The sequence below is a fragment of the Cavia porcellus genome, unplaced genomic scaffold (genome assembly GCF_034190915.1).
Source record: "Cavia porcellus strain 051 isolate PalLab524CR breed Dunkin Hartley unplaced genomic scaffold, mCavPor4.1 scaffold_4, whole genome shotgun sequence".
NCBI classification, from domain to species: Eukaryota; Metazoa; Chordata; class Mammalia; order Rodentia; family Caviidae; genus Cavia; species Cavia porcellus.
Window position 1 is genome coordinate 56185477 of NW_026947487.1, and position 22492 is coordinate 56207968.

The following is a 22492-nucleotide window of genomic DNA, read 5'->3' on the forward strand; positions in this document are numbered from 1 at the left end:
CCCTCAGACACACTCAGAGGACTGCTGTACACAGCCCCTGCTTTTGTTCTTTGTATCCTGAAGGTAAAATTAAATATACTTTAAAAATAGGGTAAGTTTGGGAAGGGTTCACGGATCTGCAGGATGCACCTCTATCCTGTTTCTCTGAGTTTCACATCCTCATGCTGTAGTTTACTAAATGACTGCCCAAGAACACCTTTAGATTCTCAGCTCCTATGTCACCTCCTCCTAGGAGGCTCTCTGGATATAAATCTTTCATCTTTTCATTTCCTGGGGCATCTGGCTCATTTGCTACCAGATGCTGCCACTATGACATCAATCAAGGTTAACTGTATGGATGGGAGGACGGCTCCAAGGTCTCCTCATGGACACCAGAATCTGTGACTGTTCAAGACCCTTTTATAAAATATTATTGCATTTCACACTTACTTTCTTTATATTTTAAATCATCTCTAGCTTACTTGTGATTGTTAATACAAAGGGATGTAAATTGTTGTTATATTGTATTATTTAAAGGGAACTAAAACAACTGTGTATTCATGTTCAGCACTAATACAATTTGTTTTCAAGTATTTGTAATCACTGTGCTGAATCCTGGAATGCTCTCAGATAGGAAGGCTGAGTGTGCAACACTCTTCTGAGATACAGAGGTAAATTAATCATACCCAGGTCCCCAGAGTTCAGCCCAGGAATAGCAGCCATACCTGCTAGAAGCAGATAGTTGGGTTAGGAAGACATAAATACCCCCAACTTTTCTTGCAAGCCCCAACAATCCATCTTCTACAAAAGATGATCCCCTAGGACCATCCCCAAGAAGTTGGAAAGATCAACTTCTTGTGTACTCTCATTTCTTCTCTTAGCATCTCCTGCCCAGAGTCATGGGAAACTTCCAACAATTTGTTCAGTTATTTCATACTGCCTGGGCTAAGCACAGTTTCCCACAGAGGAGCTTAACTTCCCTGTGCCTTGTTTCACAGGTGTTTTCTCTCAGCCTGTGGTTTGTTCAGAAAGAGGCTGATTGACAAATATTTACAAAAGGGATAGATGCAAACAGTGATTTAATATATCTCTTTCCCTGGCGTGATGTTTTAATCCCAAGCAAGAACTCATTGATGGCAAAAATGTTACACACTGCAATGGGTAGGTGAGTCTCTCTCTCTCTCTCTCTCTCTCTCTCTCTCTCTCTCTCTCTCTCTCTCTCTCTCCCCGCTTCTCTCATTCCTTCTTCCTCCTGCTCTTTCCTTTCTCCTTTTTCTCCATCTCCAAGGAAAAGTACAGGTAAAGAGAATCAATACAATTTGACCCCTTTCAACAAATGTAGTGTTCTTAACCCACACATAAGAATCATCTAGGGAGCTTTTAAAAATTACTAACTTAAAATAAAACTTTAAAAATATCTTATCATTAAAAAGTTACTGCTGGCACAGTCTGGGCAGCATTGGGTGTTGTGTCTGTGTGGTGCTGAGAATGAAACACAGGGCCGCTTGAACACAAGCAACTCTCTACTACTGGCTCACACCCCTAGCCCATGTTTTAAGTTTGTTCATCTTCTTAGTGGATGCCTGACTCATAAATGCTTAAGATTATTCATTTCTGACTTCCAGGAGAACATGGCAGATAGATAGCAGCAGCTATGGAGGCTCTCTGAGATACCCTGCTTAAAATCCAGGAATGGTACAGTATGAAGAGTCCTAAGCAAGGGGAGATACACCCTGTCGACCCAGGAATGAACTAAGCTAAGAGAAACCAAGTGGAAATCCAATCCTGGTGCTATAACAGGAACAGATAAAATCTCAGCACGGAAGCTAGAACCCACGTCACTGGAAGCTGTGATTTGAATTTCCTGCTGCCATTACTGTGTCCAAATCTGCAGGGCAGGGAGAGAGATGTGCAAAAGCTCTGAGAGCGGGAATCTGTGAATGGAGTTGAGAGCAGGACTAGCAGGGAGCCCTACATCGACTTGCGGTGAGTGAGCGGAACGGGGACCCTTTCATAGAGTAGGAAGCTCCAGCAAAGGACATACTGGGACTGGGCAGACTTGCCAGAACAGGACACTGTAGTGACATTAGCCGCATATTCCCCTCTCAAGCGGGATTGGTGGGGAGTGCCTGGCCTGTGTGATGCCACTGACTAAGACCCAGTAGGTTAGCCCAAACGAGGTCCCAGTGCCTGGAGGTGCACCCTAGCGGTGAAACCTTAGGTAGGTTGACCTGGAGGGGCAGGCCCAGCATAGGCTGCCCAGGTCTGTGTCTCCCTAGTACACTCCTAGGGAACACCTAGCTGGTGCAATTCAAACAAACTGTAACTGACAAAGAGAAAAAAATTGGGCCTCCAACATTTGCTTGTATGGAAGGAACAAAAAGTATGGGAAGAGGAAGCAACAAGAAAGGGTCCTCAGTCCCCAATCCTGAGAACACTGATCCAGGAAAGGGAAATGCAAAGGAAGACAGAAAACATGCAATATCAGACACGGCACTAATAGACATAAAGCGGTATCTCCAGAGCCTCATAGATGAGTTCAAAAGTGAAGTATTTAGTGCAATAAAGCAAGATATAAGTAGAATAGTGAGAGAAATGCTAAGTACCGCCCAAGAAAAAACAGATGGTGGAATGGAAGAACAGAAAAAAAGGGGAGAATTGTTTGATGGAGAAAATAGAGAAAACATAGAATACGTGAAGCAGGTTCAAAGAGATTACCAGGAAACTAGAAACTCTATCAAAAGCGGGCATAACAGCTTGAAAGAAACTAAGGATAGGTTATCTGAATTGGAGGGCAGATTTGTAAAATGGGAACAGGAAATGAAAAACTTAAAAACGACAAGAAAACAAACAGCAATAATACAAAGGCTAGAAGATGATAAGAGGATCTATAACTTAAGAATTAAGAATATAAAAGAAGAAGTAGGGACACAAACAAATGGACTACAAAAGCTATTCACAGAAATAATCCAAGAGAATTTCCCTAATTTAGCAAAAGGTAAAGATACTCAGATGTATGAGACATACAGGATCCCAGCCACCTACAACCCAAACAGAGCTACACCCAGGCATATAATAATCAAAATTCCAGAAATCCAATATAAGAACAGAATACTAAAAGCCATCAGAGACAAGAAACAGATAACCTACAAGAGAACACCCATCAGAATTACAGCAGACTTCTCGGCATAAACCATCAAATCACGAAGAGCATGGGGGGAAATAATTCAAGCTTTGAAAGATAACAACCTCCAGCCAAGATTGATATATCCTGCACAACTGTCCCTAGAAATTGATGGAAAAACAAGGTGCTTCCAGGATAAAGAGGAACTAGGGGAATTTGCAACCACCAATTCAACTCTACAGAGAATACTGCAGGATATTCTAAAAAAGGAAAATACCAAGACTTCAGAAACAGTGGCAGAGAGGCCACAATGAATGGAGCAGAAAGTGAAATGAAGAAGACAAACTGACAACAAACGACAGAAAAAGAGCTCAACAGAAATGAGGCAGAGAAGATTGGATGGTAGGAACAGCTATTTTGGAGAAAACAAGACATCATAATAGCTAGTGCTGATTTAGTATCATCTTGCTTTGAAGTCCTATCAAGCTTTTATTCTTCTGTCTCCATCAGTCTTAAAAGGTTGTATCTTATTGGATTTTATTATATATGATAAGTAAAAACTTTTATAGACAAGGAGATTATACAGAAACCACTGTTCATTTTCTGATAGTTGGTTCTAAATACCCTGTAATACTGTCATTCTCTTGAATGGTTTTACATTGTCTTGATATGTTTGGTGCTACATTATACGAAATTATACTTAAAGATTTCAAGGAAAGAGACACTATGGTAACTACTTTTATGTCAGGATATCTTGTGGTGCAACACTATTTTGCTTAAATGGTTATGCTTTGACCTGCGCTGGTTTGTTGTTATGCCCTCTTTTATCTCAATCTCCTTTTCTAAAAATTATTTACTTCTTTATCTTTTTAATTAAGGGAAAAATTTAAAAAGCAGGATACATTATAGTAACCCACTTTGATTTCCTATTAACTTGATTTGAAACCCTGTATAGCCCTCACCATCTTGCTTTGACTGATTTTCCTCTATTCTGCTTTGCTTGATAGTACCAAGTTCGAAAGTATAGGCAAAACTGTGAAGACAATAAGATTCATTATGACGCCCAACCCAGTTGACTCTTATCTTCTTTTAAAGTCCTGTAATGTCTCCAATGTTTTGGTTTTGTTCTTTACTGTTTTGTTCAATTTTATTATAACTGATGATATAGGCAATTCTTTTTAAGATAGCAAGAGGCAGTATGGTAACCATTGTTGATCACCTAGTATTTTGTTTTTACATTATCTATTATGTCCATCCTTTTGATTTGATTGACTCTGTTCTGTTATGTCACATTTGGTTTTACTCTCTTCAAAAAAAAAGTAATAAGAACTGTGGGAGTAATAAAACCCAAAATGTGTAATTGTCATTGTACAAAAGAAAGGAAAAGAAAGTTCTCTAAAGAATATAACTGCATATATATTTAAGTGTATAAGGTAGATAACTATATTACTGAGTTTTGTTGGATCATTGAACAAAACTGTTTCCAGTCTCACTGTTTGAAAGTCTACTTTATATGCTTTAATTTTGTAACTTGAACAACTATTTCTAAGATAACAATATGTAATCTATTAACTAGAAATTTCCTACTGTTTATGTTTTCTGAAATTCTGTATAACTTGTACCCTTTTTCTATTTTTTTTCTTTTTCTCCTTAAATAAAAACAAGGAAAAAAAGATGATTCACTTCCCACTGATGCTTTGTTTGCTTCCCACCAGTTTCTATGTGTAATGCTTTTGAACTGATCCATTCAGAACAGCTTTGATTTGCATTAATAATTTTTCATTGACAATAAATTATTTAGAAGTGTGTTCCTTAAATTCCAAGCCAGTGAAGTTTTTCTGGTGATCTCTTTGGTACCAGTTTCCAGCTTTCTTCCTTTGTAGTTAGAGTACTTGGTCTGTATGAAATCTGTTCTTTTAACTTTGGTAAGAGTCACTTTCTGGCCCAGTTTTGGCAATGGCATAATTGCTGTGTATCCTTGAAGAGTCTGTTCTGTAGCTGTTGGGTACAGTGTTTTATGCATATCCATCAGGGAAAGCTTCTTGCCTGTTACTGACTTTTAATGACTGTTTTGTTCACTTATCAGTTATGGAGAACGGTATGTTGAAATCCTCCACTAAGGGTGTCGAGTTACATTATCTTTGTAGTTAGGATGATGTTGCCTTAGCTCTCTTGAGGCTCTGTTATCCACAGCCAAAACATTTTAAATTGTTGTGTCTTTTTTTGAATTCAACCTTTTAATCATTTTTGATGATCTTCTTTATCTCTTATAATCTTTTTTGCCTTAAAGCCTATTTTGCTGAATATTAATAAAATCACATTAGCTCAGATGAATTTGCAAATTACATTGCTGTCCTTTTACTTTGAAAAAAAAAGTTACTGCTGTCTGAGTCTTTCAATCAACCAGTTAAATTAGAATTCTTAGGGAATGAGGCCTAGAATCCCAAATTTTTCAAGTGATATGAAAAGACAGGTAAAGCTTGAAGCTAAAGGATCAGAGACCCACTCAAACTGTAGATCAACTGGAGGAAAACAAAGTTGCCAAGAAGTAGAGTACTTGTGGGACAAAAGGCCCAAAGAAGCTTCTAAGAAGTGCTTTTGGAACTTTTTTGGGAGCTTGGTTGGTCAAATAAGCCCACAAGAGAGAGGTCAATCAATGATTACCTTTCCTAGAAGCAGTAGGAAAGGCCCTGTATGACACAAGGCATATGAAGAAAATACGCATCTCAAGTGTGGAAAGCTGTCTAGCTTATCCTTTACTAGGGTAATAATTTATTACCCTAGGTTTATTTCTGGGCAGATGAAAAGCCACCATTAGTGATGTGTAGTTTGTTTCATTCACTCATTATTCATAAGAAATGTCTACTATTTGCAATAACATGAAGTAAATAGAACAATGTGGCATACAAGTTATCCAGGATTTGGAATCAGACAAAGCCGGTTCCTGTCCTGGCCCTGTGTTAAGAACCTGAGATCTCTCTCCCTCTCTTTCTCTCTCCCCCTCCTCTCTCCTCCTCTCTCCTCTCTCCTCTCTCTCTCCACTCTCCCTTCTCCCCTTTCTCCTCTCTCCCTCTGTTACTGGGGACTTAACCTAGGACCTTCACACTGAGCTACATCCCAGTCACTCTCCTGTCTCTTTTCTTCCCTCTCTCTTTCTTATATTTTTTGAGACAAGATCTTACTAGGTCACTAAGTTCTCCAGACTAGGCTCAATTTACAATCTTTCTGCCTCAGCCTCCTAAAGTGCAGTTATTACAGGTGCCTGTCACCATATCAGGCTTCCACAGGCTCCCTGAACTCTGCTGTGAACCAGGAAATGTGCAGGAGGCTGGTGATAAGCTGAGGGCAAAAGTCTACACAGAGCTCCCAAGCAAGGGGACAGTGCGTATGCAAACTTGCCCTGTCTTTGAGCCTTGTACCACTTCAGTAAAATGGCTCCCATGAAGATTAAATTATAGAGGGTGACACACTGCAGGAACCCAGGAAAAGGTCCACAAATGACCGCTGTAACTCTCAGTATGACTGGGTCCACACCCTGTAGGCATCAGCAAAGAAGTCAAGGAGTGTCAGCAAAGCTCAACCCTAGGGAAGTAACCAGCTGGACTTCCTCAAGGAGGTGGCTGGAGCTTCCTCTGCAGGCCACTGGGAGGGCAAGATGAGTTGATGGGATGCATAGGTGTAGTGAAAGGAAAGGGGCATGTAAGCATATGTGGAAAAGTGAGCAGAGTTGTGTAGGTGATGAAGATTCCCCAAGGGAGGTGCTCCCTCCTCCAGAAAAGCCTCTGTCTTCAAAGCCCCAGGCCAACCACTATGGCTTTGAACTGCTTGCCCTGTCTCAACGCTCCATGCATCTGGTCACTACGCCTGGCCATCTTAAACCTGTCTCTTGCACAGCTCCTCACTTTCCCCTAAACTCACTGGCCCCATCTCAGGCCCAACCCATATTCTGTCCCTCCAGGACTATTGAAAGTTACCCCATAACCCCCCAAACCTTGTCTCTACCTCCTGATGGCCTCCTTTGATTCACAGTTTGTACTCCTGTGTAGCAATCCTTCCAGTGTTACCATAACTGTATGGACCCAAAATCTTGTAATGACTCTTGTCACCTAAAACAGTGTTTCTCAACAGGATCCCAATGTGCAGATATTTTTGGCTGTTATGTATCTGGATGGAAGGAGGATGCTGCTGGTTTCTGGTGGGTAGAGGTCAAGGATGCTGCTAATATCCAAATGCACAGGAAGTAGTCACCCTGCCCCTACTTCCCAAGAAAGAATTATCCAATCCCAAATCAAAAGCTTCAAGGTTGTGAATTTTTGATCTAACAGGCACACATGTCAGTCTTTCAGAATCTGAGATCTGTCATAATCCACCCCTGCCAAATTCATTCCCACTTTGCCACACCCTGTTCTTTGTTCCTGGCAATAGCAAGTCACTTTCTATAGTCATTGGATGTTCTGAGACCTTTGGGAATTAGAATCTTCTATTCCTGCAGCCAAGAGCACATCCCCAATCCAATTAGCCAGCCTGAAAAACCTTATCTGGATGGTCTCGACTCAAAAATCATCCCTGACTTAGATATTTTGCAAGAGAGAAAAGGATGGAAGAAAAAGAAGGGAAGAGAGAGGAAATAATGGGAAGGGAAAAGAAGGGAAGGGAAGGGAAAGGAAAGGAAGGGAAGGGAAGGGAAGGGAAGGGAAGGGAAGGGAAGGGAAGGGAAGGGAAGGGAAGGGAGGGAAGGGAAGGGAAGGGAAGGGAAGGGAAGGGAAGGGAAGGGAAGGGAAGGGAAGGGAAGAGAAGGGAAGGGAGGGAAGGGAAGGGAAGGGAAGGGAAGGGAAGAGAAGGGAAGGGAGGGAAGGGAAGGGAAGGGAAGGGAAGGGAAGGGAAGGGAGGGAAGGGAAGGGAAGGGAAGGGAAGGGAAGGGAAGGGAAGGGAGGGAAGGGAAGGGAAGGGAAGGGAAGGGAAGGGAGGGAAGGGAAGGGAAGGGAAGGGAAGGGAAGGGAAGGGAAGGGAAGGGAGGGAAGGGAAGGGAAGGGAAGGGAAGGGAAGGGAAGGGAAGGGAAGGGAAGGGAAGGGAAGGGAAGGGAAGGGAGGGAAGGGAAGGGAAGGGAAGGGAAGGGAAGGGAAGGGGGTGGCTGGACATATCCAAAGATATAGACCATCCTGATCCCATCTGATGCTTAATGCTTCATCTTCCCATGGTTTTGTTTACCAAATATTAAATGATGCCAACCATCATTTCACTGCTTTCACTATTAAAATCACGAAAAAGTCACCAAGACATCAGTGCTTTCCCTGAAACTTACTAAAAATGCTTCTAGTGACCAAACAGATGGCTGTGATGTACCCTTTGGGGCCTGGATGATCCCACACACATCTGTTGAAGGCCATTTTAGAGTGGCAGTGGGTGTCTAGACATTTTCTTGATAAGATCTAGAGTCCGGAGTTTATTGCCTGGAGAAAAAATGAGAATCTAGACTTGTCTGTCCAGCAGGCACAAGCCATAGGGGTTGGTACAAGAAACTTGGGTTCATTTTAGTTTTCCAGCAATTTAGTGAAAATGAATCATTGTTAAGAGAACTGTCCAGGCTTTCCGAAGCCTATGGCCAAAAGGGTTCAGTTTCTCACTTGACATTTGAAAAAGCAGAGCTCTAATAAGTGGGTAGGGGGAGATCCCTCTTCCTCACCAGGAGGAGGCGTAGGATAAACATTTTCTAGTGCCACTCACATGTTTCCACAAAACACCCTTACACAGATAAAGCCAGAGCTTCAGAGTCTCTTTTGAGCTGTGGGGCTCTTTGGCTTCAGGCCCGGAGCCCAGGGAGAATAACGGTTTTGTTCTCTTGAATGACATGTTCACCCTGTCACCTTAAATGAATGCAATATGGTAACAGAATGGGCCAGGAGGTGTGGGGAAAGGAAAAATTATCTGAGCTCCTCAGGGTTGGCACTGGAAGTCCCAACTGCTGGCTTCACAAACTGAGAGGTTTTAAGACAGAAACACTGAAACAAAAGAATCACTGTGCTCTAAGAATGCAGAGGTAACTCATGAGTTAGTACCATCCTCCATGAAGCACGCAGGCAGGGCCAAGGTGAGGAAGAAATGCAAGAACAGGTCTCCTATTGGCCTGAAAACAACCCTGTACATCTAAAATATAGCCCCACTGGAGACTCTAACATGACAGAGGATAAGGACAGAAGACAGGCTCCATATAGGGTGCAAATCTTGCATCAGCTTTGGTTCAGATCCTAGTTCTACCATATGCCTCAAACTACATTTTATTAATTTTTAAAATGAGAGTAATTTTCACTTCCATGATCTGTGACGATTAAATGGCACTTGGATATGAAGAGGTGCTAGGACCTAGTTCAGGATAGCTATGAGATTGCAGGAGTGGAGGGTGAGTTAAGAGGAGAAGGAAGGTCTACAGGGCAGAACACTGCAGAACTAAGGTTCTTCTCCCCACCATAATCCCCCAAGATGCCTTGACCCTCCAAACAAAAATGTACTATCCTGCCACCATATTCTGCTCATTCCTGGGCCTGGAGGAAGTTTAGGCTAGAATCAAAATTATCAGGTTCTTCAAACTCAACTCTCCTCTCTATCTCCTGTTGGGTGTCTCTGCTGGGGTAGATACACTGGCCATAAAGACATCAGAGCAGGAATCAGATACTAATGACCCTAGAGAGGACAAAGTCATCTTTTTCTGTTATGATTTATAAGGACTGAGATTGCCAAGAGCCAAAGGAAAAACATACTTTTTCCTCTCAGAGAGAATAAGAGGGAAAGAATGCAGCCAATCACATGGATTAGCAGCCCCCTCTGCCCTCCATCCTCACCGACTCCCTGTTGAAACCACACTCATAAAATAAGGAGACTTAAAACCTCCATGTGAAAGCTCTCCAGAATTTCTGAGATCTTCTGAGGTCATGCTTCTTGGGACAAGAATGAAGGTGATCCGAGATTTTTCCATGACATGAGACTGAAGGGGTCCATACTAATTCCTGTCTGACCCCAATGGGTGTCTTGTTCTAACACAAGGGAGTACTGCAGCGAGGACAAAGACCCTCAACATTGGCTCCCAGAACCATGAGAGAAACTATTAATAAAAATCCACATGTTCTGGTTATACCAAGAAATATGAGACCAAGTGTCTGGGGCACAGGATCCAGGCAGCAGTGTGCTTTAAGACCCTCTAGGTGATTCTAATGTGCAGCCAAGATTGGAACCTCTGGGTTAAGAGCTTGAGCCCTGTACCATGACTATTTGGATTCAAACTCACTTTGAATGTCATTTCTAACCTGGATGGCTTCACACAAGTCATTTACTGCTTTGTGTCCATCGATTCATTCGTAAGATAAGTTTAGACAACAGTGGTCAGTTTTAAAAGATAGTATAGAAGAACTACTTTGCACAATAACCAGGAAAAAAAACAACCTAAGTAACAGATAAATATAGGATGTGACTCTGGTAACACCTCTCAATAATAAAAGCCATTTACAGCACACAGACAGCACACAGGTTAAGGCGATACGCTTTTCAGTTTTGATGCCTGGAAGATCTGGGACCACAGTGAGGAAAGCCGGGCCCCCAGCTCCAGCATTAAACCAGATGTTCAGCCTCATGGTTTTCATGAGCAAGGGCAAGTACTGTCTCGGTCCAAATCTTGTCTCTGCATAGAACTAGCTATGTGGCCATGGGCTTTCTTGTCTCATCTGTGAGGCCTCTTTGTGTGTGCAGGAAGGAGAAGAGTCACCAAATCTTTAGTACACTGGCATGAAGCTTCAGTCCAAATAATTCAGATGAAAAAAGTGGCAGAGAATCCAATACCTGGTAAATGGTCTGTTAACATGTCAGTGAAGAAGACAGGAATTAACATGGATACTTATACCAGATGTTCACTTTAAGTAACAAGAGTATTTCTGGGTCCATATAATTTTGGGCTCGTCGTCTGGAAATCTAGTTGAGTCATAGATGGAGGCAAGTGGACATGCTGGCAAAGGACCCTTTATAAATTCTCCAAGCTGGCCCACTAAGGCTAATTATTGGTCCTGTGCACACAGATACACTATGAATTAGGAAACACCAGACTTTACAGAGATCATTTTTAGCCAAAGAGGACCTTCTGCTGCACCAAGATGACAAGAATAGAGATGATTGTAGGGTACCCTCAAATTCTAACAACCAGGACTTGTTTCTAGATCTTTGGCTTAGGGAATCCATAAGATGAAACAGAGTATGTCTAAAATTTTTTTCTCGTTCTCCACTCCTGCTTTCCCACATGCAAACCTCTAGTTACATGTATCTGGTGAAAGATAAACAAATTAAAATTGAATAAAATTAAATTTTCAGTTCCTCAGTTACTAGCCATATTTTGACTGCTTGGAAACCACACATGATGAGTGAATATATATCAGAGCATGAGGTTTGGAGCATTTCTATTATCTTAGAAATTGCAAAATCTTGCTGTAGACCAGGAAGAGCAGACCACACAGCTCCTGGGTCAACTCTGGGTTATTGCCTGTTGAGACATGTTAGCCAATCACTTTTAGTATTTTAAAGGGTAAAGTTAAACAAGAAATTATGTAACAGTGAACTATGTATTGTACAAGACCCAAAATGTGTAGAACTGTGTAAGGACTTTTGCTGTAGATCATATGATGTTAACATGTCAGTGAATCATATGAATCCTGAGGATGGAGATCCAATAGGATTTATCTTCTCTGCCTCACAGCTTATAACCTGTACTTTGATCATATGAATCCTGAGGATGAAGATCCAATGGGATTTATCTTCTTTGCCTCACAGCTTATAACCTGTACTTTGTGCTTGCTTGCTAGCACATGTATATGGGTTGCTCACATGGGACTCACCTATGTCTGAGTAGGTGGTAGTAGATGTTACAGTTGACAGTACAATCTCAGCACAGATCAAGGTGAATATTTAAAATTTTTTGTGGCTAAAACCAATATTATCATTTCCTTCCTCAAGGACATACAAGGATGCAATAGTGATGACAGGATAGAAAGGGCAACAAGTTAAAATAAAAATGATTATAGATTATTTTATAGAATAAATATTCAGGAAGCTATACTAAGATATATGTGAAATAGAAATCATAACAAGGCAAACACTATGGTAATGACTTTTGGTTGACATCATGTCCCCCTGACAAGATGCACTGAGAAAGACACAGCATCATCTCCATGTTTTTTTTTTTTTGCCAAAAATGCACACCCTCAGTCTAACTATGAAAGAACAACAAACAAACTTGAATCAAGGAATAGTTCACAGAATAACTGGCCAATATTCTTCAAAAGTGTCAAGATCATTAAACTCAAGGAAAGAACACAGAACTCTCACAGATTGGAGGAAGCTAATGAGGCATGATAACTCAGTACCAGAAGATGGAATTAGCTAGTAAACTGGGGGAATTCACATGAGGTCTATAGTAAACTAGCTAATGTGTACTATGTGAATGATAATTTCTGAATTCCATAACTGTTCTTACTTATATAAGGTTTCACCATTATGAAAAGTGGGTGACAGGTAAGTGCACAAATGTTAAAACTTTGCTATGTATAAAATCATCTTAACTTTTTCTTTAGTTTTTAACAATTTTCTATCTTTCACCAGCATCTAGAGTCCTTTATACACACACACACACACACACACACACACATACTTCTCAATCACTAAGCTGTATGTACTGACCTGCTTTAACTTAGCTTTCAGCTCCAACTACTTTCCCCATGGAAGCCCTCAAGGGGCAGCAGCACAAAGCAGATCAGAGGACAACTTTGTGGACAGGTTGACTTGGGTTTTAACTGCAACACCCTAACCTCGTGGGTGTCTCCTTGGCTGACAGCGTCAGTTCCTAGGTTGCCACCTCTGATAGGTCTTTCTTCCCTCCCCAGTTAAAGTCTTTCCTTCCCACAACCAACTTCTCCCACTCACTGGCTTTAGTTCCTTAGGGAATCTTTCCTCTCCAAAGTGCTTGTTACTTCTTAAAGACCACATCTGTTCTCTCACACCATCTTGCATCCTCGTCTGTTTGCAGGAATATCGGCTCTCCATTTCTACTCTCCTGCTTCACCCCAGAAGCTCCTTCAAATTTTGTATCCTCATCCTCTAACTCAGCCTATAACATCATGAAAGCTGACTAGTGTGCCACTCCCTTCTCTCATGATTTGTTTTAGTGTTGGGTTAAGATCTTGCCCAGGCCTCAGTGCATGCAACATGAGGAGTCTGTGACTTACTCATAAAACTCTGCTGCCGGTGTGAACTTGTACTTGGAGTACTTGGTGTGGTTGCCCAGCACAGAGCTGTTGAAGAGTTTAGGGTCAGTGCAGTTGGGGCTATTCCAGGCGTGGCCACAGTCCGTCCAGGGCAGGCTCAAAGTGAAGGAGGCAAAGAGGTAGTAGAACGACCAGGCGATGATGGCATTGTAGTAGAAGCCAACGTAGAGGGCCATGAGGATCACAGCATAACCAACTCCTGTGTGGGGACACAGAGGTTTGGCTTCCCCAAGCCCAGCCCTGGAGCCGCAGCTCCAGGGGAGTTGGCTCTGAGCACTGCACTCCCCAACACCTAAGACTCCTTTTCTGTAATGGAATGTCAGAGTCTCACTACATTCCACAGGCACCCACTATTCCTTTTCCTGACTCTGTCTTGCCACTGTAGCCCTCTGTGCTCACTTAATTGGGAGTTATGCCCCAGGGAGCAGCTGTGTAAGGAGTATCAGAACTCTCTCTCCCCTTTTCCAGAAAAACATGGTGGAATATTTCATACTCCATCCTCATGACCTGATGACATGCCCTTTATGGGATGACTCCCTTTCCTTATTCCTGAAACCGTTTCCCCAAATGATTTGTTACACTTAAGTCCTTGCTTTGGATCTGCTTTCAGGAGAACCTTCACCAATCAGAACTTAGCCCAGTTTGCTCTGTGAATTCCTCTCTCAATTACCTGCTTCACTGGCCAACATATTGCCTTTCTGAGTCCATGAACAGTTCCATTAGGACTAATTGTGTGGCTTTGTCATAAAGAAGACAATTTTTTTTCTTGCCTACCCAGCATTGCTTATCTATTGCTTAGACTATCCTTAAGCAAGTCTTATCCTGTGAGGTTTGCTTGAGAGTAATCACCTGAATCCTTTGTCTAGTCATAGGTACATGATGCAGGACTGGCCAATCAGAGAGCCACTTCTCTGTATCCACAGTTATTGGTTAATAGGTAAGCATGTGAGTCAAGTCAAACCAATGAGAGTCTTCTCTTGGACCTTCAAAGAAGCAATGAATGTATAAAGTATTTTTATTAAACTTGGTAGGCCATTGTTTATGGCTATCTTTGCTAGCAATTGAGAGAACATATGTAGGAATGATACTAATATAGAAGAAAACAGACTTGATCCTCAGAGAGAAATTTCAGACAATACAATTTTAATATCTGGAGTAAGCTGTACTTGACCTGATCCCTGGATTTTACTGTCACATTATCCAAAAACTTCCTCTTATGTTAATTCCAGTTTGAGCTGAGTTTATGGCAATTAAACAGAAAAGATACAATACATGTCTTGTAAGACTTGTGTATAGGACTGAGTATACAGAATATACTTTAAGACACTTGCAACTCAGAAAAGAGTCAAGGAAATCACATTTGTCCTCATCACCACTGGGAGACTCTAATCACTACTTGGGAGACTCTAAGTTTTGCTCAGTGTCACCAATGATCTAGGGGCCAAGGAATGACTGTTGTCATGGCTTTTTCCAGATATACTCTAAGATCCAAATGCAAGTAGGCCCATCTGAGATCCCAGTGGTAATTAGTCAGCTGTGGATATTGTACTAGGAATTTTGTGTGAGGTAGCTTTCTTCTTGAGCTTGAAAATATCCAGCATCAACTTATCAAGTCTGGAATGGTCACAAGAATAGAGAGCAGAGAGATGTGTGCTGGGTACTTCTGCCATTTCTCTAAGCATTTACCATGCATAAAAATAGACTCTTTCTGGTCATACAGCTGGCATAGTCTGGACTGAAGGCCAAGTTTTCAGACTTTCTACACTAATACTATTCTGTTAACTCCAAATATCTACATGTGACTTTTGAATTAGTGGATGCTCTTGACCTGATCAATACTTGTGATCCTCACAAGAGAGTTGGTCTATCTTATATCTCACCTTTGGAGCAGATTTCCTTGGGTCAATAAGGAAAAATTTGGGGAAAACCTTTGACTTCTCCCAGGCTGGTTGTTTACCTTTGAAGAAAGGGCAGATCTTCCACACTGTGGCTGCCCCCTCCCGGTTGTACTGCCCCAGAGCCAGCTCCATGTAGAACAGAGGCATCCCAGCAATGATGAGAAACAGGGTGTATGGGATCAGGAAGGCACCTGAGGGACACAGAAGCAGAGTGTGATCTATGAGACACCACTCCCTTGAAGTGCTTGGTCCGTGTCTACAAGAGCTGCTAGGATCCCAGTTCATCTGTTCACTTGGCCATTTCCCAGGGTGTGTTTTATGACAGGTAAATAGAGTTATGCATAGCAGTTAAAACAAATCACAGCAGAATAATAATATCACTAGTAATTGTGGTCATAATGATGTTCGATAGACAAATTAGTAAAGTCTAGGTTAAGCAAAGCTAAATAGGTTTATTTCTGGCAGACTCTTCCTATGAAGCACAACAAGGAAAATTCCAAGTGTGGCCTTTACCAAATTCATGTGAACACGTAAGCTTTTTGAAATCACTCTGGCAATGTCAATCTAACTCAAACCTTCCCTTTTATAGGTAATAAGTTGAGTTTGGAGAGAGACTAAAGCTAGCTACATATGAGCAGGTTTCCAATTATGATCACATGGATGTCAGAGGTATCACTGTAAAGTCAAGTACATGTGGCTGGGATCTCATTGAATTCATATTAGTCTCACAGCAGCCCACACACATAGTATGCAGCCAAGGTCACTTTGACACCTAGGAAATAGAGGGACAGAGAAGAGAACTGACTTTGTGGGTGGTGTTACTGGTACATGACAGAAGAGGATTTACATTCAAGTCTTCCAATCAGTTGAACTTACACTACTACAGGCAAGAGCTAAAACCCAGGGAACAGAAGCTCAAGGCTCTGACCAGGGCAGATGCCCACCCTGAGCATGGCAGAAATTCCAGGCATTCCTCGACAGTGAGCAGAAACTAATCCCTGGGAGAATCCCTGATGAGACTAGAAGTGTCATAGTTCCAGAGTCATCTCTCGGTGTACCCTGGCAACTTCAGGTGAATTTAGTGGATTCTGACACTGCTGTGTCAGTCTAGGCTGAAAACCACCAGCTCCTTCTCCACGAATCCTATTTTACAGTCAAGGAAACTGACAGTGAGAAAAATTAAGTTGCTGGTCAGAACTACTGAGTATGCAGTTTGGCTACAAACCTGGATCTGTCTGAACTGCATCTATTTCTCCTCGTGGATGAGTGGAGCCAGAAGGAGGAGCAGGAAGTAAGGTACTAAGCAGTCCCATAGGTCCAGTGACTCAGTTCTTTTCTACACAGCAAGGGAGGCAAAAATGACATCTGCCAATTAACTAGGCTCCTAGCTTTGGCCTGAGTTTACAAGTTGAAACCTCCAGGCAGTACTACCAATAAGCAGGTGAACTGCCCAGTCTGAGAGCCATCGCTTCTCTCGCTGATTGAGTCAGAGCAAAAGGAGGGTACAGAAGAGAACAAGGTCACTGGTGGAGTGGGCAGGTCTCTTCTTGGAGTGGTTTTGATGTGAGCCAGTCAGAGCTTCATTTCAATGAACATAGATCAAGAATATTCAAGAATGATAGAGTGGTTGAGCAGTATGAATGAAAATCAGAATACTGACCAGTGGACATTGCTACTTTGTAAGCCTTCTAAAAGAGGGCATCAACCAGCTGGCTGGCTTGAGTTTGCTTACAGAAAGAAAGTAGGCAGAGCCGAAGAGTCATATATGGGTGTTAGGTTGACTGAGGTCTGCTGAGAAGCAGCCTGCAATGGCTCTGTGAAGCCAAGGCTAGATTCAGCTCTCCTAAAAGCCACTGCCTTGCTAGGATCATACCTGCCACATTTTTGTGTCCTGGATACACTTCACATGTGGTGGTGCCAGCTACAACCAACCTCACACAGACCTGTGAACTTCAGGAGCCATAAGCCTCAAATTCTGTCTTGGCTTAAGGCCACTCTTGCTGTGTTGGTGCTGGGCTGACTGGAAGAGCTTGAAAAACACAGGCAGGACATATCAAGTAAGGAACTCAGCACCAAGAAATGCACAACCCCATTGCGATATATATTTTTTTTCACAAAAATATATGCAAGGGAACACCTAGACTTTGTGCACTGACACATAATCTCACAAGGAAAAGAAGCGAAAGAGGTTCAGATCCATTTTTTAATGGATTTAGTTTTTTAAAAATAAAGCATTGTCTTATGAGTGCATCTCACAATGTCAGACAGCACATCATTAAATCCCTGCTGGTTGCAGGGGGATACTGGAATCCTCTATGCAAGTACCAAGTCCTCAGAAAAGGAAATCAGAGGTCCCTAAGGTCATTAAAGTGGTTACCTATGCAAGTAAGGAGAACCTCAGGAAAAGAGAGAGGGTGGGAAATGATCAGTAAGGAGTGGGGTAGCCCAGGAGTGATGGGGAACTGGAGGAGGCAGAGGGAGAAAAGGAAGGGCTTGAGAAGAAAAGGTGGGGGTCTTCCGAAACTAGTCTGCAGGAGGCAAGATTTCTTGGATTGAATTCTGACCACATTTTAAAATATCCAAGTGGAAATCTACAGAGCTATTCCTTTAATGCCTACAGCTCATCTCTGACCTTCACTGTCTGTGACTAAGGAAAAGTTTGGTGAATGACTGTAGCAGCAAGTTTGTCCCCCATCCTCCAAACCTTTAAGAATATAGTGAACAGAGTGCAAAAGGGAATGAGATACCAGTCAGAAGACAGTTGCTCACAGGGGTCCTGCCCAGTACTGGCAGGGCTGGGACAAGAGGGCTGGGCCACACATGGTGGTCTACGGTCCCCATGTCAACAGAGTTAAAGATGAAAATCAAGGCACAGCTATTAACTGAAACACAGTCTATTTTCCCACTTTGACAAAGAGACCTTTGCAATGGTTCAATTATAAAGTTCAAATGTGGGATTCTCAATTCTTGGATCTCTGGGCTGGAATCTGGTTAATTAGAAACAACCCTGTTCGCCTCGTCCTCCACCTTCCTCACCTAAGCTCCACCCAGCAATGTGAGAGGGGTTCTGTATGTGCATGTGAACTCTTCACATGTGTAAGCTCTGCTCACAACCCCTGTGGACAAGCCCCTGGTACCCCTCAGAGCTGGAGCTGTGCAGACCTGCAGCACAGAACCCATGATGGAAAAAGAAACCAAGAAAGGGGGTCATGCTGACCTGAAAGAGGACTTGGAGCTGTTTGGATAGGAAAATCCAGCATCTGGGTACCTGGAGCACGGTGTGGGTGGGAGAAAGAGTTCTGGGTGGGAAGCGGAGGGGGACAGAGCTAAGTTCTCTAAAGGCCAGGGCACAGGATAGGCCCTTTGTCTGGAGTTAAAGATGACCCAAATCTTAGCCCTGCTATTTACAACCATGAGTCCTTGCACAAGTGCATTTTCAAAGCCTTAGCTGCCCGCTTCTTTGTAAGTCAATACAATAATACATGAGCCACTCGTTTGGTGTGATAATTGGAGATAGCCGAGATGAGGGGTCACACACTTGTTGAGTGCTCTGTAAATGGGAATTGTGCCCTGTCGTCACCCACAGGGCTGATGGGGCACAGCTTTGTCAACTGGAGACAGCAAGTAAAGGCTCTCTGTGTGACTGACAGTAGCCAGACCCTTTGCAAAGCGCAGCCCTGCACACAAGCCAGAGGCTTAGCAGTACAGATCTTGAAACAATCCTTTGGATTCCTTATTCCCCATCCCAAGTAAGGCCAGCTACTCCTCCTTCTATCCAAACAAGAATACTGATGACAAATGATACCTCGGGACATTCCTAAAAGGAGCTCCCCTAGTGCTGTACAGCACTTCTTTCAAGCATGAAGGACTTATTCCACTAGTAGCAGGGAAGGCTCAGTCCTTAGCTGCCAGTCCTTAGGGAGTTGCCTTTACTGAAGACAGCCTCCTCACACAAGCAGGCTTCCTGCAGCAGCTGGCATCCCATGACTCATCACACCCGGGCATAAAGTCCCAGCCCCTCACCTCACCTCGTGACAAGTGAGAGTTCGTCTTAGCTTCAAAAACCTGTGGAGCTGGCTGAGACTGCCTCACTGTCCATCCTTTCCCTCTGGCTAGTGCTGTTGAATTCCCTCCTCTAATCCCCCTACAGCTACACCTGTTGATTCCCTCCTAGCCTCCACTCTCTATTTCTCCCTGTGGAAAGTAAAATACATGAATATTCCCTAAAGAAATTCTTTATGTCATTAGCCTCAAGCGTAGGGTCCCACACAGAGGCTTTGCCAGTCATATCTGGGATCCTATGACCTTTTCTACAGGAAAACTCTCTGTCCTTGTAATAAACCAAGCCCAGATCATTCAGGTTTGGCAACACAGAAACTCTCTGCTGGGTTTAGGATGGCTAAACCATGTAGAATCTGCTTTATCCTTCTTCTGATCCAGGTTGATCTCCTTAGGACCCTGGACAACCACCAAGGATCCCGTTAACTGGCTTCAGGTTCCTACAACTTTGGCCCAGATGCTACTTTCCCTTGACATCAGTGACTAGCCCGGAGCATCTGTATAAACCATCTACACAGCACAAATCCCTGGTGTCATGAAAAGGACTATTACACAAAATGATGAAAACTGGCCTTTCTGGTCTAACGAAGGATCAGTCCTTCTCCTCCATCTTCATCTTCACCTTCATCTCCGGCTAACCCTTTGTTTTAGACTTGAGACCTGGAAACAGGTTCAGAAAGGAAACACTGCCAGTCCTCAGTAAGTGAAACCTAGCACATCTAATGAGAAGAATGAGGTATAATTCAGAGAAATGGGTGTTGGGGCTGCTTCTTCTGAGCAGTTTTGGGTTCCAAGCTCCCTTTTGGTCTCTTTACAAGTGACAAGTCATGTGCTTGGAGGGTTCATAACTATGTGGTGAAGGGGAATATAATCTACAAAGAACAGAATATAACCTCACCTCCCTCATTTGGAATGTAATATCTTCAACAATAGAATTAAAGTGGCATTAACTTTTAGGATATCTCCAGTAGACTACGATCTCTCTAAAGACAGCAATTTTCTTTTGCTCCTCTTTGTATTCCTGGCGTATGGTGATAGTTTAGTAAATGATTTTGGTTAAATAAGCAAATTCCAGAAGTAAGTTGCATAGAAGATACAGCGAATGAAAGCCCCAAGGCTAGGTAGTTCAGGTTGGCCTGGAACTCACTATGTAGTCCAGGTTGGTCTTGAACTTTTGGTGATCTTTCTACCTCAGTCTCCTACAGGCTAAGATTACAGGTCTGTGCCACCACCCCAGCTTTGCTCTGTGTTTCAATCTTTATCAAGGCAGTTAGCTTAAGATCCACAGGACAGAATGCAACATTTTCCCCTGTTAAATCCTTTCTTGTTGGGGCTTTCATTAGCTGTATTCTCTCCAGATATTTTGATCAATTCAGTTAACAGGCTAAATCATGCTGGTGACTCCAGACTGAGGTCCTAGATACATCCCTCATCATTCCTGCAAAGGGTTGTGCAGATTCACCAGCTGGAGCAACACACCAGCTGGCCGGCCCGCTTATTGTGTATCCAAGCTGAACAACCAATGCCAGCTCCCCAAGCTCTGGGGCAGAAGATCTGCTGCAGCCAGTCTGTATGTGAAGGCACTGAGTTTGGGATCCCCACTTTTCTATACCAGGCACCACCTCAATCCCAGCTACATTGACTGAAATAGTTCCCAAAAGCCCAGGACTCTGTGCCTGCTTGAAGAAAGATGGGAAGTCCACTGGAGACTCAGAAGCAGCATGTCTTGAGACCAGGGCAGTAAATGCAGTGAATCCCACTTTCTAGATGAGAAATTCACAGTGAGACAAGATTAGGCTGTTTGCATGTGGAACAAAGTTCAGCTCCTATTTCCTCTGCCATTCTCAAGCCTCAGGCTTATGTAAGACCTTTTGACCTTACTAACCTTCATCAGTTTCTTCTCAGGATAAATTCCTCTCCCTCCAAAATCAGGGTATCACTCCACTTCTGAATTTAGCATGCAGTCAATGTCATCAAACAACAATGAAGAATAGCATGAAAATTTGATTATGTTATACTATTTCAAGCACTTTGTATATATTTTCTGGTGTTATCACACACTGTAGAAGTTGCAGAGGATATTCCACTTTTCTGTACAAGGAAACTGTGGCTCAGATTGATAGGCTATGCAACTTCTACAAGGCCACATTTCTAGCAAATGTGAAACTTGGATTCAAATCCATATCTCTCCAAAGCTAAAAGCCATATAGTCACCACAAGGTACAGTGCAGAGAAGTCAGCATATGTTTCCAAAAGAAGAAGGAGGAAGAGGAGGTGGAGAATTAAGAGGAGAAAGAGGGTGAGAAGAAGGGGGAGAAGAGGAAGAAGAAAATCGTGGCAGAGCGTAATTCACAGTGACCTGTTGCCTTGCAGGGAACCAGACTTGAGCACCCAGCCCATTTGCCTGTTCTCTCCAGGGACCAGCAAAGACCAGCACCACAGGTTCAGATGCAAATACAACCCTGGAAATGGCCCCAAAGGCCTGAACTCCTCATTAATGTTCAGAACTTTTAAAGCACTGAAATTTCTAAGAGTGTTTGTGGCCTCCCATGTCTTGTCAAGACAGCATGGACTTCAGGAAGATATTCAGACAGGTTGCTTTTTCCCAGTAATTCATTCAGAAAATATTAGCTAGGGGCCTAAACAATTGGCATCTTGATCATTTCAAAATATCTTCCAGTCTGGGCCAGCACAAATGCTCAGACCTGGAGAGTTTCTGTTAATATTGGCATCAGGAGAGCATACAGGCTGGCAACTGATAAAGAACAGGGTGTAGCCCTAAGCTAGGGCATTGGAGATGAACTAATTTAGGGAGTCATCTAAGCTCATGTGCCTCTCTACCGGAGAACCTGAGGCTCAGACAGGGACTCTGTGATGCCTGTGGTCACAATAACTGAACTGCGATTCAAACTCAAATCTTTAGGTTATTTTCATAATTGAAGGAATTTCACTTGTATCCTTTCTCTGTTTTTTTTTTCTTTTCTCCTTAAATAAAAATTTAAAAAAAATGTTATGTAAAAAAAATGTATAGAGATAGCGGGAGGCATTATGGTAACCATTGTTGATCACCTTGTATTATGTTTTTACATTATCTATTATGCCCACCCTTTTGACTTGACCGATTCTGTTCTGTTAT

The 22492-nt window shown here is 42.7% G+C and overlaps 1 protein-coding gene across 2 annotated transcripts in view; it reads right to left on the minus strand.

The window, feature by feature from the left end:
* Slc6a2 (solute carrier family 6 member 2) overlaps positions 1-22492 on the minus strand; it is a 49483-nt gene that overhangs the window by 22274 nt on the left and 4717 nt on the right. For both annotated transcript variants that reach the window (XR_010046917.1, XM_023560645.2), the window contains exons 3-4: positions 15357-15488; positions 13361-13598 (exon numbers count right to left, since the gene is read on the minus strand). Coding sequence is in view for 1 of the 2 variants with exons in the window: in XM_023560645.2 (XP_023416413.2) it covers positions 13361-13598; positions 15357-15488 (370 nt within the window). In the remaining variant the exon portion in view is untranslated. The remainder of the gene's footprint in view (positions 1-13360; positions 13599-15356; positions 15489-22492) is intronic.